The sequence below is a fragment of the Ursus maritimus genome, unplaced genomic scaffold (genome assembly GCF_017311325.1).
Source record: "Ursus maritimus isolate PB19 unplaced genomic scaffold, ASM1731132v1 scaffold_2, whole genome shotgun sequence".
In the NCBI taxonomy this organism is placed as follows: Eukaryota; Metazoa; Chordata; class Mammalia; order Carnivora; family Ursidae; genus Ursus; species Ursus maritimus.
In genome coordinates, this window is record NW_024424452.1 from 7,592,350 (window position 1) to 7,613,201 (window position 20,852).

The following is a 20,852-nucleotide window of genomic DNA, read 5'->3' on the forward strand; positions in this document are numbered from 1 at the left end:
GAGTCAACTATATGCAGTGGGTCAAGAACCGGAAGAGGACACGACTCTGGGGGACCTAAAGCGTCAGAACTCAAAGGACGGGATTCTGGCTGCTGCTTCTGAGAGGATGCTGCGTTTCATATGGCAGTGCTTGCGTCCTTACCACTCTTGCCAAGCATTTCTGGAAGGCTCGAAGGCTTCGGCCAGTTGTAGGCCCACCTCAGAGCTGGCTGATCCTAGGCAGCTGTTGGGGCTTCCCAGGCCCAGGACCCCTGCCATCACAGGGCCCTATCCCTGTGCCGGACTCCCTCAATTTCGGCCACCCACCTCCCTGGCCTTTTACTTCCTAGGTGGTTTCTACATGCTCCTGGACCCCAAGAATGCAAAACCAAGGCAGAAATCTGTCCTCCTGAGCCCCCTGAGCCATTCCTCTGGCTGTCTGAGCCTGTCCTTCCACTACATCCTCCGTGGACAGTCACCTGGTGCAGCCCTCACCATCCATGCCTCCGTCTTGGGTGAGACGCAGTCGGTGGCTTTGCAAGGACCTGAGGCTCATCTCCCAGGGTTGGGTTGACAGGAAACTATGGGGCATCCCTCAGGGTCTAGGGAAATCTAGGATATATGCAAGGTTACTCCATGGAGTGGAACCAAGGAGCCAGGAGAGCGCTGGCTTCTGGAAAAACAGATACAAGTGCCAGGAGAGTGAGCAAGGAGGATGTGCTTGCATTTGGGAGAGAGGAATACACTCCCAAGTATTCCCTTTGCTACTCATCCTTCTGAGTATAGGTTTGAAGTCATTTTTCAGTCCCCTTCATAAGTCAGTTGTCTCTCGGATTCCTTCCATTGCAGGCAGCATCCGGAAACACACTCTCTTCTCAGGACAGCCTGGACCCAACTGGCAGCCTGTTTCTGTCAATTATACAGGCCAGGGACAAATTCAGGTACAGAGGAGCAAGAGGTCAGGATTGCTTGTACATGGTAGGCACCTCTGATATTGAAACGAATTGAGGGTCTGGGCACTGGGAGCTGGGTGCCTGGGTTCCTGCATAGAATAAAATTAGATGGGGGGAGGGTTGGGGCATTTGGGCTGGATTTTCACTCCCAGCCCCCTTTCTCTCTCTCTTCAGTTCACCGTGGTGGGTGTGTTTGGAGAGACCCCAGAGCCAGCCGTGGCAGTGGATGCAATCAGCATTGCTCCCTGTGGGGGTGAGAGCAAGGTCCCAGGAAGACCAGATCGCTCAGAACCGGGGGACGGATGGGGGAGGAATAGGGAGCATGGCCCACATTGCTCACATCTCCCATTTTGACCCCCTAGAGAGCTTTCCTCAGTGTGACTTTGAAGATGATGCCCATCCCTTCTGTGACTGGGCCCAGGCTTTAGGGGATGGAGGACACTGGACCCGGGAAAATAAAAATATGCACATCCAGGGTGCAGGCTCTTTTGGAGGTGAGGAGATTGACGATCCCTCAAGCCAACAAATGACTGAATCTTCTCCGGGCTGGGGGGTTGGCTGGTGTGACTGATGGAAGAAGATATCGTAGGTGGTGAAGATCAGCCAGCAGGTGCTTACTGGGAAGCTGCCATGGGGTCCGAGCTGTGGAGATGACAAAAGTAGAGTGAGTTGAAGAGTCTCATGGCTGTGGGGGGTCACTGAAACCCCCAGAAAATGCAGGCATCTCTTTGCCGAGCCCAAGCGTTCAAAATCCACGATCTCATTTTCAGTCAAGACATTTACTGGTGCAGCCAGCAGAGTCTGGGCTGCTGGCTTGGTTTTCCCTTTCTTTCTGATCTTGCCTTCTTCAGTTGGAAGTCCAAAACAAGCAGGAAACACACACACACACACACACGCACACACACACACACACACACCCTGCTACAATGCCGGGAGTTTACGTGTTTGCATCAGACCCTCTTTGGAAAGCACGGTGTTGCGAGAGAAAACAACACTGGGCTGCCCTGTGGAGGTTTGTCATCTTGTCCTCCTTTTGATTCCCTTCTTTTTTTGCCCAGGAGGTCACTATATTTTCGTCGAGGCTGACAAGTTCTCTGAGGCAGGCCAGTCTTTCAGACTGGTGAGCCGGCCCTTCTGTGCCCCGGGTGCGATCTGTGTGGAGTTTGCCTACCACATGTATGGCCTCGGAGAGGGCACTAAGCTCAGTCTCCTGCTGGAGAGTCCTGCGGGCAGTTCCCCATCTCTCCTCTGGCACCGCGTTGGGTCTCAGAGTCCTGACTGGCTGAACACCTCTGTCACCATCCCTTTGGGGCATCAACAGCCCATGCAGGTGAGGAGAGAGCGCGCCCCGTCAGCGTCTGCTGGAATGTGGTGAGGGGGGACATGATGTCTGGATACAATCAGGGCTGGGAAGGTGGGCCTCTGGAAAGGGAGCAGAGCAGAGGTGAACTCGGTGTCCCCGAGAGGGATACCTGGCTCCTGAAAAGGAGCCGGGGCAGAGTTGGACTGTCGAGGCTAGAACAAGGTGGCCTTTTGGCAGAGGACAGACTGACCAGGAGAGTCCCTGAGCTGCCAGGGATTCACTTGCATTTCTCTCTTCTCTGTCCCTCATTACCTTCAGCTGATATTTGAGGCCATCAGGGGTACCAACACTGCCTTTGTTGTTGCTGTGGGTTTTATCTTGATCAATCACGGGACTTGTCGAGGTAAGACAAAACCCAAGGCCCCAGAAAGGGGGCCGCGCTCTGAGATGACCATCTCTTGGACTGCTGAAAATCAAGCTCTCTCTTTCTTGAGTTTTGACACAGATTTGTGTTCCATATTCTGCCCGCCTCTACCTTCCCGGTCTTACCGGGATGATTGCTTGAGTGAATGTGATTCTGATGCCATGAATTTCTGTGGCTGGATCCACAACCCCTTTACCTAGTGGACAGCAATCCTGAAGGGAGGACAGACATCCTATTCATGTTGTGTTTCCTGTATCTGGCACAATGTCTGATGTATATTAGGAGCAGTCAGTGTTTGTTGAGTGTTTGTTGAGTGAGTGAAGGTTGGGGTTGGAAGTGGGAGAGGTGTAAGTTACCCTTTGAGCCCACCCACTCCAATTCGAAGTGAGTGAAGAGGGTGATGGTATGATTTTGACTGAACTCCAGGGTTTATTTGTTTGTTTGTTTTTCTTTTCAGGAACAGTGCCACCAGAGCTTCCTTCCAAATCTCCAGTTTCCCCCCCTGGCCCTTCTGAAACTCCTGTCTCCACAGGAAAACCTATGACTCCTACAGAAAAACCTATGGCCCCCACAGAAAAACCCATGGCCCCCACAGAAAAACACACTGTCCCCAGTGAAATAGCCACTGTCCTCACAGAAAGACCCGTGGCCCCCAAAGAAAAACACACTGTCCCCACAGAAAAACCCATGGCCCCCACAGAAAAACACACTGTCCCCAGTGAAATAGCCACTGTCCCCACAGAAAAACCCATGGTTCTCACAGAAAAACCTATGGCCCCCACAGAAAAACACACTGTCCCCAGTGAAATAGCCACTCTCCCTACAAAAAAGCCCATGGCCCCCTCAGAAAAGTCCACTGTCTCCCCAGAAAGATCCACCTTTTCCCCAGAAGAATCCACCTTCCCCACAGAAAAACTCACCATCCCCACACAAAAGCCCACCATCCCCACAGAAAAGCCCACTATTCCCACTGAAAGACCCACTGTCCCCACTGAAGAGATCACTGTGCCTCCTAAAGAGACCACTGTCCCCCCTGAAGAGACCACTGTCCCTCCTGAAAAGCCCACTGTCTTCACTGGAGAGTCTACCATCCCCACTGAAAAATCCACTCACTCTATTGAAGAGTCTGTTGTTCCCATTGAAGAGACTACTATACCCCTTGAAGAGCCCACTGTCTCCACGGAAGAGTCCACTGTCTCCACTGAGGAGTCCATAGCCCCTCCTGAAGAGCCCACTGTCTCCACAGAAAAGCCCACTGTCCACACTGAAAGGACCACCATCCTCACAGAAAAACCCACCATGCCCACTGAAAGGACCACCATTTCCACAGAAAAGCCGCCTATCCCTGCAGAAAAACCTGCAGTCCACACTGAAAGAACCACCATCCATACCACCATCTCCATAGAAAAACCCACTATCCCCATAGAAAAGCCCACTGTCCACGCTGAAAAACCCATGGTCCCCACTGGAAGGACTACTGTTACCACAGGAAGACCTACAGTCCCCACAGAAAAACCCACCATCCCTACTGAAAAGACCACCATCCCCACAGAAAAACCCACTATCCCCATAGCAAAACCCACCATCTCCACTGAAAGGTCCACTGTCCCTACAGAAAAACTCACTGTCCCCACAGCAAAACCCACCATGCCCACTGAAAAACCCACCATCCCTACAGAAAAACCCACTATCCCTACAGCAAAACCCACCATCCCCACTGAAAGGTCCACTGTCCCTACAGAAAAACTCACTGTCCCCACAGCAAAACCCATCATCCCCACTGAAAAACCCACCATCCCTACAGAAAAACCCACCGTCCCCACTGAAAGGTCCACTGTCCCCGCAGGGAAACCCACTATCCCCACTCAAAGGTCCACTGTTCCAACAGAAAAACCCACCATCCCCACAGAAAAACCCACTGTCCCCACTAAAAGGACTACTGTCCCCACAGAAAAACCCACCATCCCCACTGAAAAACCCACTGTCCCCACAGAAAAACCCACTGTCCTCACTAAAAGGCCTACCATCCCCACAGAAAAAAGCACCGTCCCTATTGAGAAGACCACCATGCCCACAGAAAAACCCACAATTCCCACAGAAAAACCCACCGTCCCCACTGAAAAGACCACCATGCCCACAGAAAAACCCACTGTCCCCACTAAAAAGCCCACCATCCCCACAGAAAAGCCCACTGTCCCCACTGAAAAGACCACCGTCCCCACAGAAAAAACCACCATCCCCACTGAAAAAACCACCATGCCTACAGGAAGACCCACCATCCCTACTGAAAAGACCACCATGCCCACAGAAAAACCCACCATCCCCACAGAAAAATCTACTGTCCCCACCGAAAGGCACACAGTTCCTACGACGCCCCAGCCCAGCCCAACACTTGTACCAATTGGGCCACCAGTCTTGGTGACGCCTCCTATGACTGCTCCAAGTACCTCCATGACCACGGCAACCCCTAGACGTACTCCAGGTATGTGATGGAGCGTTGGGCAAACAGCAGAAAGTAAGAGACTGTGAGTAGGAAAGAGAATTAGATAGATGGATGCGTCTAGTAGAAAACTGCAGTCTTAGAGGAGAAACGATTGGGACATGGTAACTTTAGAAAAAATGAGGACTACCCTGGCCAAGAGGGAAGCAAGGCATATAGCTGGGGGTGGAGGTTGTTGGGACCCAAGCACTAGGCTTACAACATCTTTTTTTTTTTTTTAAATAGAGATATAATTCGTATACCATAAAATTCATTCTTCTGAAGTGTAGAATTCAGGAGTTTTGGTATATCCACGAGATTGTACAAACATCCGTTTCTAAATCCAGAACATTTTTATGAGCCCTAAAGAAACCCCCTACCCGTTAGCAGTCACTCCACATTCTCCCCAGCCCCCACTGCGCCCCATCCCCTGGCAACCCCTAACCTACGTTCTGTCTCTGTGAATTTGCCTGTTCTAGACATTGCACACACAGAGAATGATGTAGTGTGTGGTCTTTTGTGACTGGCTCCTTGCACTCGGCATCATGTTTTAAAGGTTTGTCTGTGTGCGAGAACTTCAAGTTCATCCACGTGTCAGATCCTTGTTCCTTTTTATGGCTGAATCCTAGGGACCTCCTTCCTGGAGAACTTGAGGGCGCGGGTAGAGACAGGAAATCTCCCGGAAAAAAGCAGTAGAGTGAAGGCTTGACGCAGGGTGTTTTCCCCTTAGCGAGGTGCCCCCCAAATGCCCACTACGAGCCCTGCGCCTGCCCAGCATCCTGCGAGAGACCCAAGCCCAGCTGTAGGCCCCTCTGCAAACCCGGCTGTGTCTGCAATTCTGGCTTTTTGTTTCATGAGTCCCGCTGCATCAATGCATCTTCCTGCAATTGTTTCTACAACAACAATTACTATAAGGTAAGACCACTGGGAGGCCAGGGCCCCGAAGAGAGATGGCGAGGGGGTTCTGACTTCATCTCCTCCCCAGGGGAGATGACTTCGGATCTGTTGGGACCACCCCAAGGGGCCAGCTCACAAGCTGGTGAAGTTACACAATGGTGGAGTGATTCTTTCCAAATGTGTCTTTTCCTTGTCCTCTCTGTTCATGCGGTAAATATTTGCTAAGTACCCACTTTGGCCCAGCTAGTACTCACTGGGCCAGCCAGGTGGTCCAAGACCTTCCTCATCTCCTTTTTGAGGAAAGCTGGGGGTCCCTGCATATGCAGAGAGCCCTGGATGCTGAGTAGAGCTTCAGGCCTGTTCAGGGCAGAACACAGCATTCCAGAATCTTCTTCCAAAGGAACTTGCAAATCCTGTCAAAACACAGGAGTTCCCGTCTCCCCGAATTGGTAACCCACCCCCCTCCCCAGGAAGATTCGAAGCAAGCAGAAGGGGCACAGGCTCTGAGCCATTGCTGTCCAAAAGGGATAGCACGCAAGCCTCACACGTTATTTTATGTTTCTTGATAGCCATGTTTTTAAAAATTAAAGGGAATGGGTTAAGTGAATTCCAATAATGTACTCAATCTCTATTCTCATTTCAACACGTAATGAAGAGTTCTTAATGAGATTGCTTACATTCCTGTTTTCCCCCATACTAATTCTTTGAAATCCAGTGTGTATTTTTACACTTAGGACATATATCAACTTGGACCAGCCACATTTCAAGAGTTCGATAGCCACAAGGGGCTGGTGGCCGCTGTATTGGACAGGGCCACCCTAGAGTCAAGCCTATCAGAGCTTTAAATCTGGGTTCCAAAATTCACTTGCTGGGTGACCTTGGGCAAGATTCTTTTCCTCTTCAGATCTGTTTCTGTGTCTACAAAACGTGTCCATAATATCTACTTACCTCATAAGATTGTTGTGAAGATGAAGTTAGATCCCAACTTGGACCGAGTACTTAATAAATGTTACAATTATTAGCTAATTATGATAAATATCATATGTAAGTCATTGTAAGTGCGTTAAGCTATTCACTAGCGTCCAGTGGCTCTTCTCAGTTCCAGGTGTTTCTTCCCATCTGTCATCTGAGATGCTATTTGTCTCTTTGGGCACCACTTTTTCCCCCACTTCCCTTTAACCAGTCTCTTGGGAGTCCCTGTGTCAGGGACGCATGTATGCATGTCTTATAAAGATTCATTTATGCATCTAACGAATGTTTCTTCAGTACTCTCAACCCTCCTGGAATTGGGGCCACCACGAATAGGGCATGGTCCTTGCTCTCCTAATGCTCTCAGATCCTGGGGGACACGTGGGGCCTTAGGTCACTCTGATACAGCAAGCGTGTCTTGAATGAGAGCTCCTGCCAAGCAGTGTGCTATGTGTTGAGGCTACAAAGTGAATAAAGAGACACAGTCCCTCACAGAGTGCTTGCAATCAAACAATCACAGAAATTAACACGAAGGTGCAATCGTGGTAAGTCCTGGGAAAGAAAGGTACCCTGAGCTGTGAGGATGACCTAGTCAGGGGGTCTGAGAAGTCTTCCCGAGGAAGTAGTGACCCTTGAGCTGAACTCTGCTGGCTGGTTGCATAAGAATGATTTGGAAAGGAACAGAAAAGCATTCCAGGATGAGAGAGCAGCATATGGCAATGTCCTGTGGTAGACAGGAATATCTGGTAGGGGTTGGGAAGAGGAAGAGTATGAGCAAGTTTAGGTCTGCAGGTTTGGTGGGGAAGGGCTAAGGGCCCCTAGAGCTACAACGTTGTGACTCTGGATCCCCTGCTCCCAGCCCGGGGCGGAGTGGTTCAGCTCTAACTGCACAGAACGTTGCCGCTGCAAGCCTGGCAGTCAGATGGAGTGTCAGATCTCCCAGTGCGGGACACACACGGTGTGCCAGCTAAAGAACGGCCAGTATGGATGCCAACCCTACGGTGAGACCCTCCCTTCATGCTACCCCCGCCCGCCAGCCTGTCAGAGTGGGTATGACGCCAGGGTCCCAATCCCTTCCTTGACCAGAGGAATCCTGGGTGGGTGAGGCGGCTGAGGGACCTAGCCTGCCGCTTCACATGCTCCCCACCCCCTCCCCTCGGCAGGCACTGCCACGTGCACTGTCTATGGAGACCCTCATCAAATCACCTTTGATGGGAGGCACTTCAGCTTCACGGGCAAATGCACCTACATCTTGGCCCAACCCTGCGGCAACTCAACAGGTAGGGCCCTGGAGATGCCTGGGCCAGGGGTCCAAGGTCAGAACAGCTGTGCATGGGAGCACAGAGGGTGGCAGGAAAGGGCCGGGGGTGGGGGCAGATGGGGGAGACGCGAGATGGGAACAGGGCCTTCTGTAGAACAAGAGTTGACAGGTCCACGCCAGAAGCAAGACTTTCGCAGGACCATACTGCGGGGGAGAGTGCCCTGTAAGACACTTCCCTTTATCAGCAGTTTCCAGGGCCCACTTTTAGCGAGGACCCGAGGACCCGCCTGGAATAATGGGAATAATGGCCATAGAGGGAGGCGAGAACTATTACAAAGCCTCGCCCCGGAGGATGTCCCAGTCCCTTAGGGGAGACAGAGTCTCAGCAGAGTTACAGGCGATTCTGGAAGAAGGCTGACAGTCACATCTGGGTCCCGCCTCCCCTCTCAAACTAAGGGCCGGGGTCTGGGGGGGGCCTTTATCTCTGCAGCACCAGGTGTGGGCACCATCCCTAGTGGACGCTCAGAAATGCTTGTTGAGGGGACGCCTGGGTGGCTCCGTCGGTTAAGCGTCTGTCTTTGGCTCGGGTCATGATCCCAGTGTTCTGGGATCAAGTCTCACATGGGCTTCCTGCTCAGCGGGGAGTCCGCTTCTCCCTCTGCCCCTCCCCCCACCAACTGGAGCTCCGGCATGTGCGCGCTTTCTCTCTCTCTCTCTCAAATGGATAAATAAAATCTTTTTAAAAAAAAGAAAGAAAGGAAGAAATGCTTGTTGAATGAATCCCTGCGTACTCTTGACCCATCTCCCCACCCAGAGCCATTCTTCAGGGTGGCAGCAAAGAATGAGGGTCGAGGACAGGAAAGCATGTCCATCCTGAGCAAAATCTATGTGACGCTGTCCAAGGTCACCATCACGCTGCTCGGGGACCGCCGCGTGCTGGTGAGTGTCCTCTCCTCTCCAGTCCTGCCGGTGGCTCCAGGCCGGGCTGTGGCCTGTCCCGTGGGCGGCCAGGTCCCAGCCAGCACCTGCAGCCTCCGACCTTCTCAGGGACAGCCTCCAGAGCATTCCATGTGTTACCGAGGATTGCTGTGGAGGGCTGTCGTGCCTTCCAGCCTGGACGTGGGTGTCTGCTGGGGGTTCTCCTTGACCTCCCCCCCATCTGTGTCTCCCTTGACCCACCTTCCAGGTTGGGGATCAGCAAGTCACCCTCCCCGCCATACCTTCTAAAGGCATCTTCCTGGCTTCAAGTGGGCGATTTGTGGAGCTGCAGACGGTGTTTGGTTTGCGAGTGAGATGGGATGGTGACCAGCAGCTGTTTATGAGTGTGCCCAGGTGAGGGGTGCACAGGCAGCTGCCACTCCGTGCTCTGCCCCTCCCTCCCTCTCCCAGGACCTTCCCCTCGCCCTCCCCTTCCCTTCCAGGCACTAACTCTTAATCCGGGGGTAGGAAGCACCTCCACTGGCAGGCCTCCCTTTGGATGAGGAGACAGGCGGAAATGGCTTCAGGGCAGTGTGATAATAGCAGGATATACACACAATGCTTTGGGAATGTGCTAGAAGAAGTCACTAATGGGCCTTGGGAGCTGAAGAGTGGTCACTTGACCCCAGGCTTCAAGAGAGAGCTGTTCCCCAGAGAAACCAACAAGAGAAAGAATGCCTTTGTGATGGTGAATGGCAAACACACAGAAAAAAACGGGAATGTGGGAAGATGCGGTGTGAGTGGAAGAGGAGAGGGGAGCAGGAAGGATGGCTCCGGGGTGAGGGGTGGGAGGTCCTTGTGCCCTTGGCAGCTGGCACGCACCCTGGCTCAAAGTCTGCACCTGTTAATCTTCCACTCTGCCCTCCTCTGCCCTGGTCCCTCGGCGACTGGAGCCCCTTCTCGCCATTAATGCTGCCTCCTCTCCCCATGGCCCCAGCACCTACTCGAGGAAACTCTGTGGCTTCTGTGGCAATTATGACGGGGACGGTAGCAATGACAACCGGAAGCCGGATGGCAGCCCGGCGCAGGACGTGGAGGATCTGGGCAACAGCTGGCAGACAGCAGAGGACGAGGACAAGGAGTGAGGACATCCCCACCCCTGCCTCTGCCCCCCTGCTCTTTGCCCTTCCAAGAAGCACGCACCCCGCCTGGCATCAGCCCTTTTCTCCTTTCTCCTCTCCTGCATGTTCCCCACACCTGTTGTTCTCCCTCCTCCCATTCTGGCCAAGTTCACGAGCTTCTCGCCACCACGCTCCACCCCCCCCCCCATCTCTGCCGCGCTCAGGGGACGATGAGCAGCCTCCCCTGCTGGCTCAGCCCCGGGTTTTCCCGCCTCCTTTCGGGCTCGGGATTCAGATGCTGTCCACTAGGGGCTGCCGTGAGCCGCGACACTGCTGGGGTTGGGGCCCGGGAGGGAGGCGAGCCTCGAGGGCATGTGGGGTGGGTCCGTTCTAGGTGCCAGAAGAACCCGGCAAATCCTCCGTCTTGCAACCGGGGCTTTCTGAGCAGTCTGTCGGCACTACAGTTCTGCGGCCGGCTCATGGACACCCGCGGAGCCTTCGAGTATGAAGGGGGGATGGATGGTAGGGCTGTGAGAGGGGGTCTCTTGGCACCTGGGGTCGTTCCCTCTGACCTGGCCTCTCTCCTCAGGGCATGTCTGCCTCACCTCAAGGCCTCTGTGTTCTTCAAGAACTGCGTGTTTGACATGTGTAAATTCCCGCGGCTGCAGTCAGTGCTGTGCACCCACATGGCAGCCTTGACCGAGATCTGCCAGGATGCCGGCTACACGGTCAAGCCCTGGAGGGGACCCGAGTTCTGCCGTGAGTTGTGCCGAGCGGCGGGGCCCCTTCCTTCACAGGCAGATGCGAGCAGAGGGCCGGCATCCAAGTGTTAGCATGGGCTGGGGGGCCCCTGGTGAAACCCCTTTGCTTCCACGCATGCACAGGGAAAGCTGCAGTCAGAAACAACCAGCGAGAAAAGTCACAGTCCCTTGCACACCCTGAGCCCTCCCAGCCGCTCGAGGCTAAGTGGAGCAATGCCCATCTGTGTAGACACATGCCAGGTTGTCCACTGCACACAGAACACACAGATTCCCGGCGTGAGCTCCCGCACGGCCTCTGGGGAGCCTGCTTTGGGGCAAGGCTATGCCCTGGATCGAGGCCCCATGGGTGTTCTCGCCTGCTTTCCATCACCCTGACTGCTCACTCTGGGCATGTCTATACAGCAGCCGAGACACTTGGATCTGTCTGCGCCCTTGGACCTGCCTCTTGGTAGCTCCCTGCAGGCCCCTCTCCGGGCCCAGGGCAGAAGCTGAGCTCTTTGGTCCCGCTTCTCCCGGTCACTCTCTGCTTCTCTGGACTGGGCAGAAGCCTCTAGCAGGGGGCCCTCTGAATGCTGGCCTCCGAACAGACTTCGTTCCCTTTTCCCTGTCCTGCCCTCTGCTCTTCTCACGTTTGCCTCTCCCTCGCCCAGCTCTGACCTGCCCACCCAACAGCGGGTACACTCTCTGCGCCAAGCTGTGCCCTGCCACCTGCCGTCCCGGCTTCTCCGGCATGTCCTGCCAGAACCGGTGCGTGGAGGGCTGCGAGTGCAACCCAGGCTTCGTGCTCAGCGGCCTGCAGTGCGTCCCCCAGTCCCAGTGCGGGTGCCTTGACCCCACGGTGGGCTACCTCAAGGTGAGCCTCTGGCACCGGGTTGAGCCCGTGTGCGGGGCAGAAGGCCGGGAAGCCGTAGTGGGGAGGGCTGCGGGGAGGGACATTGGGGCCCAGATCTGCTTCCCCGTTTCTTTCTCCAGCTCTGGGATGGAGCCCTAGCCGCCCTTCCCCACACTGCCGGCAGAGCTGAGCCCCCGGGCTCTCTCCCCTCCATGCCCCTGAGACATTTTCCCGGAGTTTCTCGTCCTCTGAGGGCCCAAGCATTTCTGTGTCATCTGTGCAAACACAAGTATCTTTCCAAACAGCGTGTCATCCGCTGCCACGGGCTCCTTTCTCTGCCGAAGGCCTTTGGCCCCGACCTGGGCCCCTGTCTGCACACTCCCTCAGAGGCAGCATTTGGAGCCAGACCCTCGTCTGCAGTGCTTCGCTCTTCCTTCTTTGCCTGTCCCTCACCCTGTGCCTGGCAACAGCACTGGTGTCCATCACAACTCTCAGCCCCGCTCGGGGCTGGCCCGCTGAACGCTCTGTCCGGGCCTTGCTCTCCCGCCAATTTCACCTTCTCTGCAGCCCCTTTGTCTCTGCTCTGCCTGCAGCCACCATGCCTGTCGGAGTCCTTCACCTGCTCTGAGGCTTTGTCAAATGCCGCCGCCTCCTTGAAGCCTCCCTGATAAGCAAAGTCAGAAGGTTTCCCTCTAAACTTCTATAGCAAGTGCTTATTGTCTGTGTCAAGGGCAGGAAACTTGCGTTGGGTCCCCTGATTGTCTTCTTCGGGTGCATATCGTGTGGGAGCACCTGATCAATTAGTTTACTTGTTTACTGCCCCCCACCCCACTAGGTCATGAGCTGTTGGGGCAGAGACATCGTCCATCCAGTTCATCCCTGAATCCCTAACATCTCTCTAGTGCAGACAGATAGCTATCTGTTGAAAGAGCAACGGGACAAACAAGTGAAAGACTGAATAAGCGGGCGAATGCCAGACTTTTGCAGCTAAGCCAGCGTTTCAGGATGGTGGGAATGGCTCTCCGGCAAGCAAGCCCCGGATCCAAGCAGCCGTCGGCCGGCAGTCAGACCTGGGAATGATCTCTTTCCCTTCCTTCCTTCCTTCCGTGCCCCAGGTAGGGGAGCAGTGGTTCAAGCCAGGCTGCACGCAGCTCTGCACCTGTGAGGGCAACAGTAAAGTTCGCTGCACGCCGTGGAGGTGCCAGGCCCAGGAGGTCTGTCGTCAGCAGGATGGCATCTATGGCTGCCATGCCCAAGGTGAGCAGCCAGGTGGGAGGCGAGCCGGGGGCAAGGGGGGGGGGTGTGCTGCCCATGTGGCCTCAAGCAAGGGCGTGGCTCTGCCCTAAAGCAGGCACCCCAGAGAGCTGGGGCCTGCCCCGGGGGGGGGGGGCTGCTGGAAGGCATTGGGCCAAGCCAGACCAGCCTCTTCACGGACCCAGTGAGGTTGGGGCAGTCCCTGTGCTTGACCTTTGCAGGCCAAGCCTCCCACACGGAGGAGCCATGGGTCCCACTCCAGTGTGGACTGGCCGGGATGGCAGCTCAGGGTTCGGGGGTCTCTGATGCCATCTCCTCCACCTCAGGGGCCGCGACCTGCAGTGTCTCAGGGGACCCCCACTACCTGACGTTCGACGGAGCCCTGCACCTCTTCATGGGCACCTGCACCTACATCCTGACCCGACCTTGCCAGTCTAGGTCCCTAGAGAACTACTTTGTCGTGAGCACCACCAATGAGTTTCGCGGCGGGAACCTGGAGGCCTCGTACGTCAGAGCCGTCCACGTGCAGGTCTTCAACCTGAGAATCTCACTGATCAAAGGCCACAAGGTCATGGTGCGTGCCTCCGCCCACCTCCCCGGGCCCCACGCCCCCAGCCCGCTCAGGGGTTCTTCGCTGCCCGTCCTCACGGGGGCAGGCCCACCTGTCCGGCTTCTGGAGCCCCTGGGGGGTAGCTCACAGCAGACCCAGCCCCGGACCAGCCCCAATTCTGGAGACGCATCGCCATCCCTGTCTGCTCTCTGGTCCTGGCCCCCGTTGTCCTTGTCCCAAGCGCCTTTCCCTACCGTGTCCTCTCTGCCTCTGTAGCTGAATGGTCGCCGGGTGGCCCTGCCTCTGTTGCCTGCGCAAGGCCGGGTGAGCATAAGGCCCAGTGGTTTCTTCACCCTCCTCTACACGGACTTTGGGCTTCAAGTTCGCTATGATGGGAACCACCTGGTCGAAGTGACGGTGCCGTCTTCCTACGCCGGCCGGCTCTGCGGGTTGTGTGGTGAGTTCCCTGGGCATCTATGGGCAAGAGTCTGTCCTGGTCCTGCTCACCCACACATTGAATTAGGTGTCCTAAGCACTGCCTGCCCGTTCATTGTTTGAGGGCGCTGTGCAGGAGGGCAGGCGTGAAGGGAAGCCAAGGTGAAGAGAAAGAAGAGGTGAACCTTGGTCTGTTGAGCGAAGAGTGAGCTGACTCTTCTGGGAGGCAGGGGGTGGTCCCGGGGTGGGTCTGCTGGTGGGGTGCCTCAGTGGCCTCTAACAGGCCCCTCCTCCAGGCAACTACAACAACGATAGCCAGGATGACAGTCTGCTCCCCAACCAAAGGCCTGTGGCCAGCTCTGTCCACCTGGGGGTCGCCTGGAAGTTACCGGAGTACTCTGAACCGGGGTGAGCTGGGAATGCGGGGAGCCGGACCTGAGGGGGGAGGTCCTCTGTGCATCCCTGATCTCTCTGAGCCTGGAATGGACCTCCCTTGCCCCCACTTGGTCCTGGGCTTACTGACCTGTCTCTTTGAAGAGCCCTCTTGGGAAGTCCGTCCTGAGAGCTAACCTTGTTCCTTCCTGCTGCATCTTCTGACTTTCCTACTTGAGGGAACACTTTGTTCTCTTCTCCTGTCCTTATCCCCCTCCCATTTTCCCTCTCCACTTTTGCTTCAGTGTTTGGGAAGTTTCCTCCAATCCTAAATTCCTTTCCCTTCCCCTCTCCTCGTTTAGGTGTTTTGCTGAGGGTGGCAAGCCCTCCAGATGCCTGGAGAACAGAGAGGCAAACAACTGGAAAAAGAATTGTGATATCCTAGTGAACCCTCGGGGTAAGCATCCCTTGCTAGCCTCTTTTTCCTCCCCTAGTGAGAGGTAGAGGAGGGGGACTGGTCAGGGAGGGAGGAAGGATATTTAGACACGAAATAGAGGAAAAGTCAGGAGGAAGGCAAGCAGAGGGAAGACAGAGGCGGTGCTCATCTCGGGGGCTCTGATGCATCAGTCACCGTTTTGGTTTTTTGTTTTTTTTTTTTTTTTTTTTGCATTTCAAACAGTAGGTTCTCAATAATTATGGGTTTTTTTAAATTTTTATTTCTTTATTTTGAGAGAGAGAGTACGAGCAGGGGGAGGAGCAGAGGGGTGGAAGAGGGAGGGGAGAGCATCTCAAGGAGACTCCGCGCTGAGCGCAGAGCCAGACTCGGGGCTCGATCTCACAACCCTGAGATCATGACCTGAGCCGAAACCAAGAGTCGGGCGCTTAACCGACTGAGCCCCCCAAGCACCCCAGTAATTACTGGGTTTTGCTTGAAATGGATGTTGAATTCACCCCAAAGCAATGACATGATTCTTTTCCTTTCCAATCCAATCTTCGTACTTTGTTTCATCCCCCAGGACCCTTCTCCCAGTGCCACGGGGTGGTGCCCCCCCAGTCCAGCTTCACCAGCTGTGTGTATGGCCAGTGTGGGACCAAGGGTGACGCCCTGACCCTGTGCCGCTCCCTGCAGGCCTATGCATCCCTGTGCGCACACGCCGGCAGGGCCCCCACCTGGCGCAACAGCAGCTTTTGCCGTGAGTGACCGACCACCCGCTCCCCAAGCCGCCAGATCCCTCTCTCTCTCTTCCTCTCCTGCAAGTCGGCTTCACTCTCCCTTCACAGCCTGGCCCTCAGCCGCAGAAGGAACCCTCCTCCCTCGCTTCTCTTTGCAGTCTCTCCAAGCCCTTTTCAACTTCTCTGCCTGTCCTGGGAGCCTTCTCCATCAGGCTCCCTCCTCGCCAAGACGGTTCACCCTCATTTGGTTACTGCCTCCTTCCCGTCTGACCCGGGCCAGCCCTGTTCCCTTTCTTCCTTACTCTCTTTTCCAGGAACTCTTTTTCTTTTTTTTAATGTGGTAAAATATACATAACATAAAACTTCCCATTTAAATGATTTTTAAGTATCCAATTCCGAGGCTTAAAGGACATCCACAGTGCTGTACGCCCGTGAGCACTATCCGTTTCCAGAACTTTTGCATCTTCCCAAACTGAAACTCTGCGGCCATTAAACACGAACCCCCACCGCCCACCCCGTTCTCCCCTCCCCGGCCCCACAACCACTGTTCTGCTGTGTGTCTATGAATTTGACAACTCCAGGGACCTCACAGAAGTGAAATCATACAGTATGTCACTTTTGGTGAGGGGCTTGTTGCACCTGGCATGTCCTCAAGCTTCATCCGCGTTGGAGCGTGGGCCAGAATATCTTTTTTAAGGCTGCAAATGATTCCACTGTATGCACAGACCTCGCTTTGTGTATCCGTTCATCTGATGAACGTTCTCGGGAACTCTCGAAGCCCCAAGGTCAGGGAGCTGGAAATCACTGCCCTTGCTCACACTGGTTTCTTCTTAGCTCCGAAGTGCCCTCCCAGGAGCAGCTACAGCCCCTGTGCCAACCCCTGCCCGGCCACCTGTCTCAGCCTGAACACCCCAAAAGACTGCCCAGCAGGGCTGCCCTGTACCGAGGGCTGTGAGTGCCAGAAAGGCCACATCCTGAGCGGAACCTCCTGTGTGCCCTTCAGCCAGTGCGGCTGCATCAACCAGGATGGTTCCTACCACCCGGTGAGGGGCTAGACCTCAACGCCCTGTGTCCGGGGGCGGGAGGGCTCAGAGCCTCTGAAGGGGTGGGGGGCCGTCTAGGGGGCTGAGCAGCGAGTCCAGAAGCCAAAAGGTTGAGGAAGGCTAGGGATGGAGGCAAGCAGTCAAGGGCAGCGAGCCTGGGGGCGGGGGCGCTGGTGGAGGGGTTCAGTCCGACTCCAGCTTCCAAACTTCTGTTGGCTCTGCTGATGCCCACGTCCCACAGGTCGGGGAGAGCTGGTACACAGACAGCACGTGCTCCAGGCTCTGTACCTGTTCCGCACGCAGCAACATCTCCTGCTACCAGAGCACCTGCAAGCCCGGCCAGCTGTGCTGGCCCCTGGACGGCCTGCTGCGCTGCCGAACTTCAGGTGGGAAGCCCCTGAAGTCACGGAGCCTGCTCTCCCCGACTCCTCCTCCCCCTCTCCCGCCATCTGTAGCACAAGGCTCCCCTCCCTGCCTTCCTGAAGAGCTTGGCGCCGCGGCGGGGGGGGGGGTGACCCCTGCGCCATCAGGAAGGTCTTTTTGGGTTCCCTTGTGGTTCTCCCAGCCACGAGTTTGATGGGACAACAATGCCCACTCCGCCTCCAAGCCTCATCCTTATGGAGGCCGGACCACTCCTCAGCCACCCTTCCCTCTCTGCCAGGCATGGGGGTGTGCCGTACCTCGGACCGCTCCCCGTATGTGACGTTCGATGGCACTCGCCATACCATTCGGGACACCTGCACTTATGTCCTGCTGAAAGTGTGCCACTCCACCATGGACCTGCCTTTCTTCAAGATCAGTGGCAAGCATGGGAAGCGGAGAAGCCACCCCGCTGCTTTCTACCTCCTCCGGCTCAATATCGACATCTCTAACACCCGGGTCACTTTGGCAGAGGGCCACCGCGTGCTGGTGAGCTGGGCGGCATGGGTGGGGAGGGAGGACGCCAGCCCCCCTCTGGGGAGGGGCTCTGGTCCTTCTTCCCACTCACCTGCCCTGCCCGTCTCTGTAGATCAACGGCACAGAGGTCACCCTTCCCTCGACCACCCAGATCCAGGGGGTCAGGATCACGGCCAGTGGCATCTACACCGTACTCACCGTGAACATCGGGCTGCAGGTCAAGTTTGACGGCAATGGCTTCTTCGAGGTCCAGCTCCCTACAGCCTATTACCAAAAGGTGGGGGAAACCCCTAGCTCTTCCCCAGGGGAGTCCGCCTCCAGAGGGCGCTGAACCCTCTCCAGACCCAAGGGGTCATTCCCCAGGACGGAGGAGGGCTGGGAGGGCGCCTTTTTCTTAGGAGTGGAAATGCGGGCACCGGGCACCGGTGAGAAAGGCCCTACTGCCTCTCCGGCCTGCTGAGAACCCCTTCGCCCCCCAGGTCTGCGGCTTGTGCGGGAACTTCAATGATGAGGAAGAGGATGAGCTCATGATGCCCGGTGATGACCTGGCCCAGAATGACACTGAATTGGTGGCCAGTTGGCAAGATAGGAAGTCTGACCCCAAGTAATTGTCCCCAAAGCCTCTGCATGTTCATAGCAACACGAGTTGGGAGCCCAGACTATATGGCAGGGGATAGGAGGACCGGAGCGCTCCTGTGTGTGTGCACCTTGACAGAGGAGGGCTTCTGCGTCCCGGGAACCTATCTGGGGAAACATGAAAGTCTTCCATTTTTGGCCTCAACACATGGGAGGGGACTGAGGCTGCAGGGAACGTGGCCAGAGCTCAGACCAGCTTCCTGGTGAAGACAAGGGGGGTCTTCGGAATCACTTGGGAGTGCCAAGTCGTTTTCACAGGTGGGGCAGTGGCTGTCCCTCGGCTGACCCTTTCTTCCTCTGTAGATGCCAACCAGATGCACAGAAGATCCCAGCGGAAACGCCGGAGAAGCCGAATGCAAACTGCAGGACGGCTGACCTAGCCAGAGCCCAGGCACAGTGCCAGACGGCCTTGCAGGCTCCGGCCTGGGCTAAGTGTGCCAGCCACGTGGTCCTCAGGCCCTTCCTGCTCAGCTGTACCAACAACCTGTGTCAGTTTGGAGGCCTGAACCACGCCCTCTGTGAATCTTTGGAAAGCTTCGGGGCCGCCTGCCGGGCCAAGGGGCTCAAGCCCCCAATCTGGAGAAACAGCAGCTTCTGCCGTGAGTGTCCCCTACGGTCACCGCAGACCCTCCCACACCTCGTTTCTGTCTCTGTACCCTTTAAAGCTCCCTGTCCTCCTTTCCCATTGTTGCTGACCTATGCCTGACCTCATTGTTCTGACGTGGCTCGTGGCTCCTGGCTCGTTCACAATCTGATCGCGCCAGCGCCCCGGGACAGCACGGGCTGCTTCTCATCTCCTTCTTCGCCAGCGCCCGTTTTCCAAAGGAAATGTGATTGTGTTACTCCCCTGCATGGCTCCTGCCTGCAAGGTTAAGTCCAAGCTCCTTTCGGAGACATCCGAGACCCTGCCGGCTCTCCTGGCCTGTCCTCTCTTGCCCCTTTCCCTGTGTGCCTGCCCAACCCCTGCACCAAACCATCCCGTTCCCCAACACCCCCCCCACCTCACAGGCCTTGCTTTTCCACACCCCTCCCTGCCTCTATCCACACTGCTCCCTGCACCTGGAAAGTTCTTTCTTCTCGCTTCCTGGCAGACTCCTGGGCATCCTTCCGTAGCTCTTAAATTGTTTTTTTCAAATTATAGTTCACATACCATGATATTCACCACTTTAAAATTATACCATTCACTGTTCTGTAGGGTCTTTACAAGGTTCCGCAACTATCACATTATGTAATTCCAGAACCTTTGAAACTTTAAGACAGTGGTTAATGTGTTTTCAGTATGTGATATGTTCACATCGTTCAGGAACTTATTTTTTTTTAAGATTTCATTTATTTATTTGAGAGAGACAGAGTGCACACGAGAAGGGGGCGAAGGGAAGTGGGGGAGGGAGAAGCAGGGTCCCCCGCTGTGTTGCGGAGATTATGTGCTGGATTCATGACCTGAGCCGAAGGCAGACGCTTCACCAACTGAGCCACCCAGGCGCCCCTTAAAGATTTTATTTTTAAATTATCTCTACATCCAACGTGGGGCTCGAACTGAGAACCCTGAGATCAAGAGTCACACACTCCCCCAACTGAGCCAGCCAGGTGCCCCTCATTTGTCATAATTTATTTAACTAGTCTCCTGTTGGTGGGCTTTCTTGTTGTTTCCCGTTGTTATTACAAACAGTGCTACAGCGGGAAACCTTACCCAGTTACGATTTTGTATGCACGCGTCTGTCTGTAGGATAAATTCCTAGGCGTGGAATGCTGGATGAGGACTGGGTGCATTCATTCTTCTGAGAGATGTTGCCAGTTGGCTTTCCACAGGGGGTGAGGAATTTACATTCCCACCAGCAGCACAGAGAGCGTGCCTGATTCCCCGCAGCCTTGCCCGCACAGAGCTTTGCCAGTCGGATATGTGAAAAATACAAAGAGTCTTAATTTGCATTTTTCCTATTATGAGTGAGGTTAATGCATTCTTTCGTATGTTTGGGAGTTGTCTGATCTCCTTTGCTGTGAGCTCTGTCTTTGTTCTCCTTCACCATTTTTTCCACCGACTGGTTGGAATTATCAAACTATCTTAAGGAGGTCTTTTATCTATGGCAGAGAGTAGCCCTTTATTTGTTTACTTATAATTTAATTAATTTATTTAGTTTTAATAATTAATTAAATTATTAATTTGACCTCACCACCATGGGACTTGAACTCATGATCCTGAGTTCAAGACCTGAGCTAAGGGGCGCCTGGGTGGCTCAGTCAGTTGAGCATCTGCCTTCGGCTCAGGTCATGATCCCAGGGTCCTGGGATTGAGCCCCATGTCAGGCTCCCTGCTCAGGGCTCCCTGCTCAGCGGGGAGTCTGCTTCTCTCTCTGCCCCTCCCCCACTGGGCTCATGCTCTCTCTTCCTCTCTCTGTCTGAAATAAATAAATCTTAAAAAAAAAAAAAGGGACCTGAGCTGAGATCAAGTCAGACGCTTAACCTACTGGGACCCCCAGGCCCCCTGAGAGTAGCCCCCATTAGTGCTACGAGCTACACACATTTTTCCGGTTCTTATTTTTTCATCTTTGACTTTTTTTGTCATGCAAATTTAAAATACATACATACATATATATA

At 54.9% G+C, this 20,852-nt stretch overlaps 1 protein-coding gene across 1 annotated transcript in view; it reads left to right on the forward strand.

The window, feature by feature from the left end:
• The first annotated feature begins 106 nt into the window (after positions 1-106).
• The window catches only part of ZAN (zonadhesin), a 28,255-nt gene continuing 7,509 nt past the window's right edge, over positions 107-20,852 (forward strand). The window contains exons 1-31 of the mRNA XM_040636549.1: positions 107-494; positions 829-920; positions 1,107-1,185; positions 1,295-1,426; positions 1,991-2,262; positions 2,554-2,638; positions 3,153-3,220; positions 3,368-3,454; positions 3,596-3,727; positions 4,196-5,141; positions 5,869-6,053; positions 7,864-8,005; positions 8,168-8,284; positions 9,080-9,204; positions 9,452-9,597; positions 10,181-10,324; positions 10,699-10,806; positions 10,894-11,063; positions 11,716-11,918; positions 13,013-13,154; positions 13,478-13,725; positions 13,978-14,158; positions 14,433-14,544; positions 14,871-14,965; positions 15,525-15,701; positions 16,516-16,724; positions 16,966-17,110; positions 17,386-17,633; positions 17,734-17,898; positions 18,101-18,225; positions 18,561-18,856. Of these exons, the coding sequence (XP_040492483.1) occupies positions 107-494; positions 829-920; positions 1,107-1,185; positions 1,295-1,426; positions 1,991-2,262; positions 2,554-2,638; positions 3,153-3,220; positions 3,368-3,454; positions 3,596-3,727; positions 4,196-5,141; positions 5,869-6,053; positions 7,864-8,005; positions 8,168-8,284; positions 9,080-9,204; positions 9,452-9,597; positions 10,181-10,324; positions 10,699-10,806; positions 10,894-11,063; positions 11,716-11,918; positions 13,013-13,154; positions 13,478-13,725; positions 13,978-14,158; positions 14,433-14,544; positions 14,871-14,965; positions 15,525-15,701; positions 16,516-16,724; positions 16,966-17,110; positions 17,386-17,633; positions 17,734-17,898; positions 18,101-18,225; positions 18,561-18,856 (5,764 nt within the window). The remainder of the gene's footprint in view (positions 495-828; positions 921-1,106; positions 1,186-1,294; positions 1,427-1,990; positions 2,263-2,553; positions 2,639-3,152; positions 3,221-3,367; positions 3,455-3,595; positions 3,728-4,195; positions 5,142-5,868; positions 6,054-7,863; positions 8,006-8,167; positions 8,285-9,079; positions 9,205-9,451; positions 9,598-10,180; positions 10,325-10,698; positions 10,807-10,893; positions 11,064-11,715; positions 11,919-13,012; positions 13,155-13,477; positions 13,726-13,977; positions 14,159-14,432; positions 14,545-14,870; positions 14,966-15,524; positions 15,702-16,515; positions 16,725-16,965; positions 17,111-17,385; positions 17,634-17,733; positions 17,899-18,100; positions 18,226-18,560; positions 18,857-20,852) is intronic.